At 39.2% G+C, this 16,731-nt stretch overlaps 1 protein-coding gene across 1 annotated transcript in view; it reads left to right on the top strand.

The window, feature by feature from the left end:
- The window catches only part of PCSK5 (proprotein convertase subtilisin/kexin type 5), a 257,528-nt gene extending 242,374 nt beyond the window's left edge, over nt 1-15,154 (top strand). Inside the window, exons 29-37 of the mRNA XM_074855002.1 lie at nt 452-647; nt 2,913-3,130; nt 4,148-4,384; nt 4,877-5,107; nt 6,723-6,900; nt 8,975-9,192; nt 11,293-11,408; nt 12,978-13,164; nt 13,710-15,154. Of these exons, the coding sequence (XP_074711103.1) occupies nt 452-647; nt 2,913-3,130; nt 4,148-4,384; nt 4,877-5,107; nt 6,723-6,900; nt 8,975-9,192; nt 11,293-11,408; nt 12,978-13,164; nt 13,710-14,113 (1,985 nt within the window). The 3' untranslated portion in view covers nt 14,114-15,154. The remainder of the gene's footprint in view (nt 1-451; nt 648-2,912; nt 3,131-4,147; nt 4,385-4,876; nt 5,108-6,722; nt 6,901-8,974; nt 9,193-11,292; nt 11,409-12,977; nt 13,165-13,709) is intronic.
- Nucleotides 15,155-16,731: the final 1,577 nt, after the last annotated feature.

The following is a 16,731-nucleotide window of genomic DNA, read 5'->3' as shown; positions in this document are numbered from 1 at the left end:
TTTTGTCAATGGTCACTAGAAAGTTCTTTGACAGCTTAAAGCATAGGCAGATAATCAAGTAATCAGATAATCACCAGCTGAAGTCAGGCATCAGCTAGGAATTAAGCACATGCCCTTGGCAATATGGGTCAAAAAATTGTTAGATGCTTGTTGTTCCTTTTCTTTCTTTTCAATCAAAAGCTGTAGACATGATGCAGAAACTACTGAATAGGGATTTATTCAGGAAGATGTACTAGATAATCCTGATGATTCCTTCTATCCTTAAATTTAAGTGAAGGTTGAACAAACTACTTTGGCAAATGGCTTAAAGAATGTTTTATTCATGTTTTTAAGCATTAAAAAAATATATTTCGAGGAAGTTGGAAGCTTTTTTTATAGTCTTCCAAGTCAGAAATCTTTTAAATATGTTTCTAATTGGTGCTTTTTCCCACCTGGGTTGCTCTTTTGCCAGGAAAGTTTCTTATCCATGATATCTGTGTTTCTCTGTGCCCTCAAAAAACTTTTGGAAACGTTGCAAGTGGAAAGTGCGAGATGTGCATGGATGGCTGTGAGGTGTGCTCCGACCACTGGCACTGTCAGAAGTGTCAGGCTGAACAGGACCAGCCGCTCTTCCTCCACAAAGGCAGATGTTTACGGGAATGCCCTGAGTAAGTAACACCTGTTGGATGACTGCTCCTTATTTTCTCACTGTGCTCCTTCTCTTTAAAGTTCAGATCCATTATAAACCTTTCAAGGGAGACCTTAATGTAACTTAAGCTACCAGAAACTACCACAAGACAAAAGTAATTTTCAGCTGGACTGAATAAACAGCATGTTGTCTTGCTTACAAAAAAAGTGAAAAATCAGCAGTTGAGTCTGGACATTATATCCTATGACAGATGGCACAGCTCCCATGGGCTTTAATAGAACCATGGTACTTCAGGATGGTTCTTTATGGTGGCTGAAAAATAAGCCTCTAGTCATTCTCCTAACTCATTCCTTCCTCAAAGTAGTACAGAGCAGGGGTGTGAACCCAGAAAGTGGATTTATCAGAGTCCTGATATGGAAATATAGTGCTTAGTGATGTGTTTCTCTCTTTGACTTACTTTTTCCTGTAATAAATGGAATTCAGAAAGAAAGATTCCCATTTGACTGTGATGGGTATTAGATCAGGCACCTGAGTAGATCAGATTCTCCTGTTTCTGTGATTTTTTCATCAGGGTTTATCATACCTATATATGCACATAAAATCTGTGCTATGCAGTATGAAAATCTTGCTTCATTAACCTTTCTCTTTAGAAAAATGTGCAGCTCCTGTTTTTCTTACTATCAGTACAAATTCTTTGCCGACTTTGTCAAATAAGTCAATAAGGACCAGTGGAACAGATTCTGATCATCAAACGTCAGAGTAAATGCAAACTAATTGCACTAAAGCCTACTTTAGTCCAGAAACAAGTTTTAATTGTGGCATTCATGTAAAGATAATGTTTTGGCATTAATATGTATGTTCTCAGTACTCATTTCCCACAGTTATCTGACACAGGGTCAGTGTAAAAAAATTAAACCTTTTCATACATCACTAGTCTTTTCAGCTCTTATTATTGCCCTTTTTTCAAATTCTAGACTATAAATTGTGGCTTCCCAGACATCATTCAGCAAAGTCCACTAGAGTTAAACTCTGGTTTCAGCCTCTGAGACAAAGTTCTTGAGGTATAACTACTCTCCACTAGAGGAAAGGATTATATGAGTTGTCTTTTTGAGTTTTTTTGAGTTTGGGAATATGCTTTAGGGGATGAAAAGTGTTAGACTTGCTGCACTGATAATTTCTGATAGAGGATTTTGAAAGACTGGGCTAGCAGAGTACTCAAGACTGGAACAAGAGAAGACAGGACTGTGAGAAATAGATGCAGCATCATGACAAAGGTTAGGAGAAAAAAAGGAGATTAGAATAGATGGCAGGCACAGCTCTTCCTATCTTTTCTCTAACCTTGCTCCTAATGCATCTCCTCAGCCTTTCTTTGGAAAAATTGTCTCCAAGAAGGGAAGGAGAAGCACCCCTCTACAGGGAAGAATGAACTTGTTAATGTGAAGTACATGTTTTGGGGCTATTTTCTATATCAACTTCTTCCTTAGTTTTTATCAATGGCTGTATACATATGGATTAGCAATCATCTTGAAATGTGGACCTGCTTGTCCTTTCACCTTCTAACATTCTGGCTTTGAGAGTGTAGGCAGATCAGGTTGCATCCAGCCTCTCCTTTTATCCCTCTTCCAAAATATAAGTGCAATTTTTTGCTATATTTTCTTTATGGCTAATAGTCCCAACCATGGTTGTTTACAGTTGCTCTCACACCATGGATACCAGTAAAACATGCTCCATTTTCACTGTCTCCAGCTTGCTGTCACTAAACGCAGGTACTACTTAAGCATCCTGGTTTTGTCGGGGTTTTTTAATCCCAGCCCTCCTTATTCTTCCCAGCCTTCACACTTCCAGGGTTTTCTCTTCTCTTTCTCCGTTCTAGGGCCACTGAGGTTATATTTCTGTCTTCCCCTGATATCACTGTTGAGGGTCAGCTGTGCAAGATTAGATATTGTATCTTTCTTTTCCCAAACATTATAGATCTTCCTATCTTATGTAAGGGGGAAATCAGGAAATGGGCAAGAAAGTAAGTCTAACATCCCTTAGAGAGTAGGTACAAGAACAAAGGAAGGGCAGACTCCCTTCATAGCACTAATCACGCATATTTTCTGCTCACAGGCAGAGGGGATGTAAGTGGAGGATGGGCAACAAATTGTGTGAGAAACTTACTTGATCCAGTGAAATGTGTGTGCTCAGAAAATCTCATATATACTCATAATTCTTATAGCCTGGACTGTCTGATAACTATATATTGACCAGCAGTTTGCTTTATGTTTTTTTTTTCATTCAATAGGGGATATTTTAATGATTCTAAGACTTGCAAGGAATGCAGTGGATCCTGTAAGACATGCATGGGAAGTGCAACCAAATGCCTGTCCTGTGAAAGTCCTTTACTTCTGGAGCAGTGGAAATGTAAACCTACCTGTTCAGAGAAGCACTTTCCCTCTGAAGGAATCTGCAAACGCTGCCTTGAAATGTGTCAGGAGTGCATTCACAATCAAACATGCAAAGGTATTATAAAGAACTGGAATTAGCTAAAATCTATCTGGATCTGTCTAGAGACAGACTGACAGAAACAGATCTGAAAAGAAATTTTGTAATGAGCAAAAATTTAAAAAGAGATGTCTATATGATTGCTAATCTCTAAGATAGAGGCTAAGCAATCAGTGCTCTACGATAAGGCTCAATTTAAAGCATTAATCTGTAAAGATTTCACATTGCTTTGCCTGTTCTTGTCATCCTTCAGAGATTCCTACTGGTCTGATTCTATTTCTGACCTAGTGTATCCATGCCTAAACACTTGCATACACTTTTACATCAATGTGAAATATAGAATGTTTCTTTCCTAGTTTGGTTGAACTTTACATCTCTTTACTATTTTTGCAAATGTCTGCTCATGGTAGAGAATGAAATCTCTGTAATGAAACATATTAGGAAAGCCTTGGATATCCTAGTGAGTCTGAATGCGTCCACAAAAATTTCTATGATAGTTAATATTGAGCAAGCCATTCTGGAACCTTAAAAATGGATGAAATGAAAAAAAAAAACTCATAAACAAAGCTATTAAACCAAATACTCATAATAAGATCAGCAGCTGAATCCCAGCTGTATGCAAAGACAAACATTCAGGTCCACATATTCCAGCCAGATTCATCTTTTAATAATAAACTAAACAAAATTTCAGATGTGGACATCCCTGATTTTGCAGGAAGTTCATAATGCAGATATATCTCAGCAGAAGTCCACCTATCTTCAGTGGCAGCATGGTTTGGTTAATATCAGCAAAGCTGAACAGGTGACTTTGCTTCTCAGTAACACAGGAGATGCTGTGTGAAGGTTGGGCCATTATGGGCAGTTTGGAGGGGAAAGAGTCGAAAAAGAAACGCTACCTTCCCAAGCTGTTGTCTTACCTCCTCTTATGACAGGCACTGCAGGATTTATGGTGTCCTAGGATTTCTTCACTCCCTCACTTACAGAGGTCAGAATTTCCTGCCCATTTGCTTACCTGTTGTTTGCTGTCCTCTACAGAGTGCATGGATGAGTTCTTCCTGCACGAGGGCAAGTGTGTGCAGGAGTGCCCTTCTCACTTCTACGCTGAAGACAAGCACTGCTTTCCCTGCCATGCAGACTGCAAGGATTGTGACGGGCCGGACTCAGACGACTGCACTCAGTGCTCCATTGACTTCTTTGTCCTCTACAGTGGCATGTGTTTTGAAGAGTGCCCTGAAGGGACTTACTATGAAGAAGCCACTGACGACTGTCAAGGTTGGCAGTGTTGTTTTCCCCAGAATGGTATTGAGATACAAGTTGGTCTGGTTAAGGCTATCCCCAAAAGATCTGCATGTGCTGGCTAATGTCACTATCCATGTCCTGGAAATGGAAGAGATAGCTAATGCAGAAAAATAAGGTATAGCTTAGAACACCAAAAATTGGAGAAAGGCGAGAGGGAAGTAGCAAAGCTAGATGTGTTTAATATTATGGGTAACCACTCTGGTAAAGTACTGAGTATTGCTGGAGACAGTACGTTGAAAACCACTGCTCAGCAAAAGCTATGTCAGTGCAAAAGGAAACCTAAGTAACTGCCTGTGTTAAGATTGAAAATAATAAAAAGTTTGACTATGCAGAAGCAGAGCTATCACTCTGTTTCCCTCAGCCTCTCATCCTGAGAAGATGGCTGCTCCTTGCAATATTAGAACTGAAACAATAATCTGAAATGCAACAAGAAATGATGACATTCCTACTGTTTGTCCATTTCAGCATGCAACAGGACATGCCAGACTTGTTCTTCTTCCACTGCCTGCCTTACTTGCAGAAATGGCCTGATGTTGAACCATGACGGGCACTGTGTGGCATCTGGATACTGCTCTCTCACTGAGTACTACATTGAGAAAAATCAGACCTGCAAGCCTTGTCATAAGAAATGTTTCCACTGCTCAGGACCCACTGAACACCAGTGTCTTAGCTGTGCGAATAACCACTATCTTCTCAGTAAGTGTCTTGCTCCTGCCTCTAGATCTTATTCTATACTGAAAGCATGAAATAGGCAAGTTTCTGTCACATTTATGAAACATCTAGGGCTGCTTCAGCCAATCTAAATGTTGAAAAGTTTACCTGACAAGTAGATAACCTGTGCAGAGATAATTACTTCTGCAGGGCTACCTGGAAACTCTGTGAGACTGGGCTTGCCACTCACTGCGGCCAAAGCAGTACTTCTAAGTAGCAACAAAATCCATGGCTAAACAAAACTTGTACGTGTCATGTACTTGGTATGTACTGTTCCTGTTGTTTCCAACAAGAAACTTAAAAAGACAAGTGGGATATCCTTAGCCTTTTTTTTTTTTTTTTTTTTTTAATATACACACAAAGAGCTCACATTTTCATGTTGGCTTCTTTAATCCTCAGAGATCTGATGAGCAAAGAAATACTTAAGCAGAGCTGTAAAAAAGTTGTTCATGGAAGGTCAGTATTTAGTGAAAAGCTGAGGTGCAAAACTACTTTTCGGACTTTGGAGCAAAAGACTGTATTGTTTCAGAAACAAATTGGTAAAAACTATAAAATCCCAGAACTTAAACTTTACTTCTTTGCATATTCTTTAAAAAGCAAACAAAAGGTTTAGAAAATCATCAGGAGAAAAATTTATTAAAATTATCTTTCATGCAGGAAAAATCTAAAGAGAGTCTAAATTAAAAATGAACCTGAGCTTTTTGAGTCTAATTCTGATGCGGATTTTGCATTCTTAAATTTCTGAGGTCTTGCATCAGACCTGTTTTTTTATCAACACACTCATCTGCTTTGCACCAATACAATTGGCAAAGTTGGTGGAAGTATGTAAATTAACATTCTGGAGTGGAAAAAGAATTTCAAGTAAAATAGAAGTAAGGGGAATTCTCTTCCTTTGTCCAGTTGCAACCCGAGCAGCAAAACTATAAAGACAAGCTGGATGTAAGTATAAGCCATCAATGAGTAATCACGGCTCTCTTAGCTTGATGCACTTGCAGTTGGTTGCATCAGTCCTAACTTCTCATTCAGGATTCCTATTCTAATGACCCTCTGAAATTTCATTGAAAAAGTGGGATGTGCCTCGTATATTTGGCAGCATTACAGGCATTTTTTCCTGTAACATAAAGCAGCAGCCACACACAGGGGCAAAGACCAACAAACGTTATTAAAACTCATATTTACCATCAGATTCATCATATACACAGAATGCAATGAGGTTGGTGCTTAGAGTGAAACCTAATGAAAATAGCAATGCAGATATAAAGTTTCCTAATTACTATTTCTTCTTTTGTATATTCTGAAAAAAATCACAGCTGCTGTTCATTATTATGTATTATGCATTTATACTTCCCAGAGATAAAAAATTAGCTGTTTTGAAGAGCATGCCAATGTACATAAAATGCAAAAATGAGGACTAATGAACTGACAAGACTTAGAAGAAACAAAAAAATAATTATTATATGCCAACATTCTCTTTTCTTGTTCTGGTACATGCTCTAACAGCATCTCCTGTTAGACAGTTTGCTCTAGCACAGCTGTATGAGATGTTTTACAGCAGCAAATACTCAGTATGATGTGTTATTCTGCATTGTTGTCTGTGCAGATACAACCTGTGTTGAAACATGCCCAGATGGGTATTATGTTGACAGCAATGACGGACAATGTTCCCCATGCCACAGCGCCTGTGTCACTTGCACTGGAAAACACAGCTCACAGTGCCTTTCCTGCAAACCAGGCTGGTACAGACAAGGGAAAGGATGCATAAACCAGTGTCCAGCAGGGTAAGACCCAAGATCTTTAGCTAAGAGCTACATCACAGAGAGAGCTTTGTCAAATTAGATCATTCCATCCTATTCTGTTTCAGAGTGAAATTGAACTGAATTCTATTTTCAGGTGAAAAATTCTTATGTTGTCCCAGTACGGAGGTGGCAGAAAACCTCTCCTCACAGTAGAAAACTGTAAAGTTGATGCCCAAATTGGGACCAGCTTGGTGTGGTGTGGTCATTCTTACACTCCAAGGATGCTCTTAGGTTATGTTTATATAGAACAGTGTGAAGCAGAATAAATATAGTTATCCATTAATCCACTTGAGCACAGGAAGCTGCATAACTTCTTCAAGCACCCTTGCAGCCTCCACTTAACCTGAAGTTTGGATGAAGTTACTTTTGTTTTACATTGAGTGAATGTTTATAATGGATCAGTTGAACATGTTAATGGATCATTAAGATGAGTCCATTTAATTTCAAAATGCGAATTCAGTGTATTCTTGTGAATGTGTCTTAGAAATTCACATTTGGGAAGTGGACCTACAGTTTCTGGTTCGGGTCCATTTCATTTTACAGTACATTATTGTCACACTGGTTGTTAAATTGAGTTATCATCCCGTTAAATTGGAAGTCTGTAATGACCAAATCTCAACAAAACCAGAGTGCAACAATTCTTCTTTTTCCCTAAGAGCATAACTTAGGTGAATACTGTTTCTCTGCTGGTACCCTTCGGCTAAGCATGTGTCGCGGATGAAAGTATTGACACGGTAATATTTAGTAAGAAATCTAGGTTTATTAATAACTAACAGCAATTTATTATTATAAAATAATTCAGAGATAATAAAAGAAAGAAAAGCGACTTATTCAGATTCTAAAATGACAAGATTCACACTAACTTACTTAACGGTACCTATATATACATATATACACATGCATGCACATAACAAAATGGACAAACATACAGAAACAAAGGTGTTTGGATTCAGTAGAATGAACACAGAACAGACATACACACACAGAAACAAGGGTACGTACCCACACACACACACACTCACACAGAGTGAAGAGAAGCTAGCTCAAAGAAAATTTCCCTCTTGAGTTTAGAGCAAATACTCACAATGCCTTGGCATTCCTCAACGGGTGATAATTGAGACTCGAGCAGGGGACTTCGCCCTGGTCTTCCGTCTGGAGCAGACGACACCCTAAGGGTTTGGTACCTGAGAGGCGTCCCAGCTCAGGGGAGGTGCTGGTCACAGGCCCACTGCGATCCAGGAGAGCTCAAAGGGTCTCCCTGGTGGTCGCCATTTATAGGGTCCAAGATAATTGACTTTTGTCAAATGCCTTCTGGTGCCCTCCAGCAGTTACAAAAGAATTTGATTAATGTGCGACTCTGTTATTGTTCTCATTTGACCACATCCCAGGCACAGGTGTGCCAGGCCCTTAGGAGTTGATGGGCCATTTTAACCATTTCCGAGCAATCGGGAGGGGCAGGAGCCAGGCTCATTAACATTGTCAGTCCTTATCTCCACAGACTGGTGTATAGCTCGGGGGATGTGGGTGGAATCGCACCTAGCACCAAGCAGCCCAACAAAGAGGGGTGGGGGGGGTAAGGATTGCACCACCACAGCATGTTTATGCACTGAAAGGAAATATGAAATTTCTGAATTTCCATCTGACAGCAGGTCATCAGGAGCAGTAAGGAATTCAGTGCTTAACAAACATCTCCAGGATATCTCTTGCAGTGCCAAACAGAGTTGAAGTTTTCTGAGCCCTGTCTATTTATATATACTATATATATACTTCCTTTGTGTCTGAATTCACCCTAGATTTTAGAAAGCCTTGCTTTATACACCCTCAATTTACAATAAACTTTTGGTTTATAGCTGAATTCAAATGGCCAAGAGGAATTAAAGAAAATTAATTCTATTTTCATTGAGATTGCAAATAATTACTGTGATCACATCAATATCATTTTCATATATTGATGTAATCACAGTAAAAGCTAAGGATGAAGGATGTTCTGGTTTTCCCGTCTCTGCTGGGCCTTATGCACTGACTAGTCAAGCCATGACTATCTGATCTGTTTCAGGTATTTTGCACAAAACTCCACTGGATCATGTGAGAGATGCCACAAGGGTTGTAAGGAGTGTACGGGGCCTCGACCCACAGACTGCCTTTTCTGTGATACGTATTTCTACCTGTTGCGCTCCAAGAATGAATGTGTTAGCTCTTGTCCTGAGTACTACTACGAAAGCAAGGACAACAACATCTGTGAAAGATGCCACCCTTCTTGCCGAACTTGTGAAGGTAAAAGCATATGCTCTGCTTTGACCAAAAAAAGGGTTATCAAAACACCTGCCAAGGATTATCAAAATACCTGCCATCTCCTTTTTTTTCTTTTTAAAACTCTCTGCTCCAAGATTTGGAAATACTTCACAAAGGGACATACCACACGCAGCACTACCAACCTGTGCATGACCTTCGCAGTTGCAGCGGGTGATGCAGAGACCATCCCTGGGGCTGCTGGGGTCCCTGGCACCAGGTGACTTGTTTCACTGGCTGCTCCATGCTGCCACCTTATTTTAGAGTACTGACTGATGGAGATCAAAGCAAGGATATGAATTCCTGTCAAGTTCCCCACAGGTCTGCCTCCAGCCACAGAGCACAAGAATAAAGGCAGCCACTCATGAGGAGGGCTGGGATTGAGTCCCGGTGCCAAGTCAGTGAAGGGAAACAAATGGACAACAGTAATGAATTTTCCATCAGTCAGGCCTCTCATAAAGATGCTCATCAACTTCAAAAAAAAAAAACTCTGTTGGTTACAGAGCCAGACCTTGTTTCTTGCACAGACACTGGACAATGACTGAATAATATCTCATTCTTTGAGCTGTCCTACTATATGTTATTCTGTGAAAGCCAAGTAACTGAAATCCAACCACATACCTTTACAGTCTGCAATGCAAAAAGTAGAAACAGCCAGAAAGCATATCTTTGGGTGGAAAAAAAAAAAAAAAAAAAAAGCAGTGTCTGCTGCTTTTAATATAGTTATGTATTTTTCAAAGTTAACTTTGAGAGACCATCTGTTTTGTTCTCAGACACACTTAAGTATTCAGATTCTTCTTTTTCCTAATTCATTCAATTCTGAAGCAAGCAGCATTACTCCCCTTGGACCTATTTGGTGTCCTTTTCTATCTGAACAGTATCAGATGATAGCTAACAGCTGCCACTCTGCAGCTTAGGCCACACCATGTAACATACAAAATTTGTTTTGGATAGTGGATATACTGGATAGCACAGATGGCTAATTGCAATGTAACAATATATCAAATTGTGGAAATAACTCTTGAGAGTGAAGACACCTTCAAGAACTATTAAAATGTAACCGTGTAACAATATTATAACAAGTAACAGAAATATTTTGGATTGGATTTGGGACAAAAAGATAGCCATTTTAATTTACAGACTATTTCTACTGATTTTTGCTTTATTTGGGATAAATACTACACCACGGATTTTCTATCGTGATTACAGAGACACTAAGATGTCTCTGGACACAAGCCAGTCCTCCTAAACAGCAAACCTGCAGGTGTTCTGAAATGCATCTGCGTTGCTGATGTATGACCAAAGAAGCATTGTGGTGTCTCTTGTTTCTCAAGAGCGGGAAAGCAAACCCTGCACTGCTCAGAAAAATCACTTAGTAAATTCACTGGCTTATAGAAGGTTGTTAACTTCAGCTGTTTAACTGCTGCTAACACGAGCTACTTGCATTTTCATTTTCTTCCTTTCAGACAGTGGTAGAAAATGCCTAATTGCAGGGAAATGGACAGGTTCATCTTAACATATAGGACAAACCATTCACTTCAACATTTCACAGAAATACTGCATGCAGCATTTGTCTTCAGAAAGAGTCTCCAACACACAAAGTGCATATGATGCTCTATTTGCAAACAGCGAATAATTTTTTTCCTATGCAACTGAAGAATTCATTTTGCTATTCAAACATAAGCATTAATTCATTGTGGTTTGCAAACGGTTAGCTAGCAGGCCTAATAAGTATTGTGAAGGTTTGTGAAGGAGAGCATTTGGCCAAGGTTCCCCACAATTTTACTTCATTGCACTGATCTAATTGATTCTCCCGAAGGTGTCAGAACTTCCCTGTACAACTAATTCCCAAATCAGCTTTTTATGAATATCAAAACACGTAAGAAATACACTTTGCGGGCACAGAAAGCTTCAAGACTAGGCCCAAGCTCTTCTGTAATACCAACCTCCTCATGTTGAACTCCTCACTGCTGATTCTTGGTGTTGACAAATAACCTTATTCTTTGGAAGCAGTGGTCAGTATAATTTTTAAGTTAGATGACAACTTTTCCTGTTGTAATATTGTTGTTATATTTGCCTTTCTAGGGAAGGGAGCATTCAGCTGCAAATCTTGTGTATGGAGCTACAGTTTATTGGGTGGAATGTGCAACTCAGACTGTTTTGTAGGTGAATACAAAGTCCAGGAGACACCAGGACAAGAGGTATCTATTTGTAGGCATTTTCTTCTGTGATTTGTATGCTGAACTTTAACTTCTGAATGCAACACAAACAACACAGAATGCTCTTCTCTGAGTTTTCAAGGATGTTTACCTTTAAATATGCTTACTTTTTTCTTCTCTTGCCAGAGGAAGCATTGTTTCTCTTTCTGGGGTTGTCTACTATAGAGTAATCCTCTACCAGTAAAAGTAAAGGCACAAAGCCTCTACCAAAGCCATGTGAACAAAATCAGCTATATTAGTAATAGAGCATTTTTTTCTTCCAGTATAACTGAGATTTCCCACAGATTTCTGCTGCTTTGTGTGTGAGAAATCACATCACATTCCTGATCGACAGCTCTGCTGGAATAAACCTCTAATGGAGGGACAGACTGAAGTTAACAGAGCTGTATATTTAGTAGAGTAGAAGCACAATTAGGTTTGGATCTGTGCCACAAGTCTGGGCACTCCAGATTCCAGATTTCCACACCAATTGCCTTCCAAAGATGTTTATTCAAGAATATTGTAACAAGGCAAGCCAGCTGGCCTAAGATGCTGCATACCCTGGAGTCTCTGGCCCGGAATATCCCCTTAGCAGTGCTGCTCCGTAACTGTGAGCCTGAGAAAATAACCCAAGACCTGGGGACCACAGGGTTCTGCAGTTCTTTGCAAGAGCTTTGACTCTGAGAAACTAGACCTTGCTATGACCCTCTCATCTTGCCCAGGTTCTTTGATTCAGGACAAGCAGCCTTGCCGCTCTGACAGCAAGTTTGATGAAAGGTTATTGGAGTTTCCAGATCCTCACAGTGGATATGGCATCCTGGTCCTATGGCAGAAAAATAGCATTTTTTTCCCAATAGGCCAGGAACTGCAAATACTGGAAGCCCTGAGATACCTCAGCTCAGAGCATTCTGCAAAGTAGATGTGACAACAATGATCTCTGGTAGTCTTTGCACACAGAGGCTCCCAGGAACCTATGTGGAATTTGAGAAGAATATCTGAATCTAAGTTGCTTCTGTAAAACAGCACCAACATGATCTAATAAAAATCTGTTTTGCTAGAAAATTTCCAGTCAGATTTAGTCCTTATTTCTGCTCCTTCCCAAGTTAGAAAGGAAATTCATTCTCTCAGCTACCTTTTTTTTCCCTGAATATTTCATGTTGTTTCTCCTATGACAGTTACTTTTAATGACACTCTTGAGTACACTTCTTGAAGGCCACTTTACCATCGTTACTGCCAAAGAACCACTGATCTGCTAGCATGGGACTAGCAAAATAAAAACTCACTTTTTGGCCAAAGAGCTTACACTCTGAATGAATTTTTTTCTTGCTGTCTAGCTAGGTGAGATCTATAAGCTCCTACAGTACCTTCCCCCCACTCCCTGCAAGCAGATCACTGAGAGTCCAGGAAATACAAACCAAATTTTACTTTTCCTACTCCCTACTGTATTTTTGTCAATGACATCTGTGGTGCCCAGAGATCACTACTCAAACAGTGAATGACAGGACAGAACTGCCAAGTCAGGTCCAAAGAATATAAAATGAAAGGTGCATTGCTTGTGTTCTGTGTCTGAAGGAGGACGAGCCCAGGTGTGAAAGATGTGACAGCTCATGCACTGAGTGCAAGGGGCCTGGGCCTCTCAACTGCACGGTCTGCCCAGCCAGCATGCAGCTTTACCTGGAGGACAGCCGCTGTCTGCCCTGCTGCAGTGACCCTGACCTGGCAGGCACCCCAGAGTGCTGCGACTGCAATGAAACACAAGGTAGGACCATGCTGAAGAGCAATAATGGTGCTGAAGGGCTTCATGACTGACTAGGCTGACATTTAAAAATCAAAAGGGGAACAGAGGAAAAATGAGTTGCTGAGCTGCAGGTACACAGGGTGTTTCTACTGCTCCATCACCAGAATAGGAAGGGTTTTACACAAATAACAGCAATCACGACTGATGCAGGAGATGCCACCTTCTTTCCGTGACAGAGAAGTGCTTGCTTCAATAGATAGCCATCTGAATCATTACATTTTAAGCTCATCATGTCAAAATGCGTTTGTGCACCTGTTAGCTTTTCTGCTTCTTTCTGATTATTTCTAATCTAATAAAAAAGCATAGCTATCCCAGCAGCCTTGCTTACATCCTTATACCATCACAGTGGTGATCCTAGAAGAGTAAGGTATTTAGTCAAATGCATTTAAAAACATAAGCAGGTCTAAACATTGTAATAGATTCTTTAAGACAAATACCCCACCACCACCACCATACACATGCACACAAGCTCATTTAATCTTTTGTTTTTCTACCTGCTGTTGTAGATGACTGTGTATTACGGACCACTTTGCCAGCCGAGAGCAAAAGCAAAACTACTTTCTTTGTTATTACCTGCATTTTGCTTCTCCTTGTCATTGGAGCCATTGTATTCATCTGGAGAAAATCACGAGCCAAAACCCAGCCTGTCAACAAAGGTGGGTATGAGAAGCTGACAAATCACTCCAAAGCCTTTCCTTCATATGTGAGCAACTACCATGAAAGTCTCAGTTACCAGGAAGATCAAGTGATTGAGTATAGAGATCGAGATAATGAAGATGATGATGAAGAAGATGACATTGTATATATGGGCCAGGACGGCACAGTCTATCGCAAATTTAAATATGGACTTTTGGAGGATGACGAGGAAGATGAGCTGGAATATGATGATGAAAGTTATTCATTTAGATAACTCTTTACCAACTTACTAATTTCCTGCTCTGTTGCTTTTCCTATTAAATTACAGCAATTTAGTTAAGAATGTTTAGTTACTTCTTAGCATGCTGAGCTCAAGATTTTAGCTAACAGTTATTGTGAGAACAGAATGGTTTCTAAAAACTTTTTTTCCTAAAGCTTTACGTAAATCCTTGCTAGGCTTTTAAGTAGCACTCCAGATGTAGGCTGGTTAAGAGATTATGTTTCTGTGTTTTTGTGTGGCGAGTAAATCCTTTCCCAATATGTATTTCTGTGCATTACAACTAACTCTGCTTCAAACCATGCACACACACTTATTGAGAACCTTGCCAATCACTACTAGAAATGTGCAGATGATGTGTATTTATCTACCTGATGAATGCCACTGGGAAAGGGTGCCAGTAGTTTACTACTTTGTGATTACAGTTACTCAGCAATTCATAATAGAATAGGCAAGTTTGCTGACTTTACCCAGATTTTCTTTGTTGGTATCATCTGGTGCATCCATGTTCCTTAAAGTCAGCACAGACCTCCTTGTAATCTTGTAGCATACTTCGCAGTGAAATTGTGCATCTATGACATGACATTTTAAGATTTCTGATTGTGACTCTACCATAGGTTAACTATATTGTCTTCACAGTTTGTATGAAACATGACTAAAATATTTGGGTATCAACCTCTGATTAATCTACTGTGGTGTTTGTCAAATAATCTTTCATTGTACACACACACTTCTGGGTTTACTGCAAAGGGAAATATACTACTACAAAAAAAGGATTCCTTTTGTCCCTTTAACTACCTTCTCAGTGATTTAAATACAGAACATTTATTCAAGCAGCTTTTCCATTTCTGTTGTAAATGGCTCAGGATGTTCAGACAATGGCAAAGAGAGTAATTATCACTTATTTGCTAATGTAACTTAAAGGAACTCAGCAATGTCATTTTTTAATGATTATTACAGAAATATAATTTATCATACTAAAGGAAAGGATACTCTTTATGGCACTCTGTTGTGAAAGAATAAATTCTTTGCACAAAACTGTCTTGAAAACATTGTTATTTGTCAAATTTCATTCACTCTCAGAATCCCTTTAGATTTCCAGTAAGAAGCTGCTCTAGAACTACAAATCAATTAAATGTAGTGTCTTCAAATGAATTGTGTGAAAATCCCTAATATTTATGGCTCAATGCCTCAGAGGAATATTTTGTATTAAGTATTCCTAAAGACCTCAGAATAGTTGCATCTGTAAGTTTAAAGAAGTTTTATGGAGAGGTTTATTTCTTCCATTTTGAATTTCAATCTTTTAATCATTGCACCTTCAGTAAGAGAGAGGAATTAGAAGTCATGTGACTTCACAAAAGCCATAAAAAGAACCTATATTTATCAAAAGTTGTATGATAGTAAGGTACTTATGAAAGATGCATGTTATCTGTCACTTTAATTCAAGTTCTGCTTTGGTGAAATTTTGAAAAAATGAAAGAGGAAAAGAACAGTGAAAAATCAGTTTGAAAGGTCGTACTGAAAGAAAGACACTGTGTTATCCTGCACTCTCCTAAACTTGTTTGGAGTAACAATATGCTTTGTTATTGTTCTTAATGGCTTATAACAATGACATTTCAAAGGCTTAATCATAGCTATGCCTGATCAGTCTGAAACCGCTGTGATAGATGTAATCAGCATTTTGTTTATGGGCTCTCAGACTAACTTCCATCATCATTTTATGAAAAGAGTTTCTTGCGTTTAAAGTTAACCTGAATGGTAAAAAAAAAAAAAAAACAACAAAAAATGCAAATAAGTACTCATTCTGGAAAACCTGTTCCTTAAAAGAATTTTGTCTAAATTTGTTCAAGTCAGACTGGAACAAATTTGCATTTCTAAGTATGCACCGCCCCCCAAAAAAAAACCAAAAAACAACTCCAAATTCTTCTCAAATGCCAATTTTTTCAGAGGTTCTTTATTGTGGTTTAGGCACACCATTTAAACCACATTTTGAGTTATCAGCTGCATATTCTTTCACTTCTGATTCTTCCTGCTCTGCAGTCTGACACTTTCCTTCTGGCTTTCAGACTTTGTCACATGCAGTCAGGGATCCTGGATATCAAAAGCAGAAGGGTGCTTCCTTGTAGTCCTAAAGCTGCACAGGCAAAACTGAGACACAATTTGTTAGGAGAGAAGCAGTACTGGTAAAGTATCTCCAACCAAATAAGTAGCGCTTTTTGGGAGGGATTCAAATGACTGCTCAAATAAGCCTGTTTTTAAGAGGTGACAGCATGCATGCAGCAGCATGCATGATTTTATGCTGCATGGGTAGGGTGATAAGCTGCATGTCTTACAAAATGGCAGATAATAGCCTTGAAGGTGAACCAGTCTTCTTAGGAGAGCAGTAAATAACTGATGAAATTAAGTTAGGAGTATATGATATGAGGAAGAGAAATGCATTAAAGGTTTGGGTTTGGGGGTTTTTTTAAGTAGAAGTTTCAAAGTAGTGGTCAAGGAGATCCCAACTTAGTGACCTGCAGAGCCATATCACTTTTACAGCATTCACAATTAAAACTCCCTGCTAAGAGCTCACAAGAACACCAAGAAAAATAAAGTTTAACAGTTAACGGGTGCAA

The sequence above is a fragment of the Strix uralensis genome, chromosome Z (assembly GCF_047716275.1).
Source record: "Strix uralensis isolate ZFMK-TIS-50842 chromosome Z, bStrUra1, whole genome shotgun sequence".
Lineage (NCBI taxonomy): Eukaryota > Metazoa > Chordata > Aves > Strigiformes > Strigidae > Strix > Strix uralensis.
This window is presented reverse-complemented; position numbering and strand designations above follow the sequence as displayed.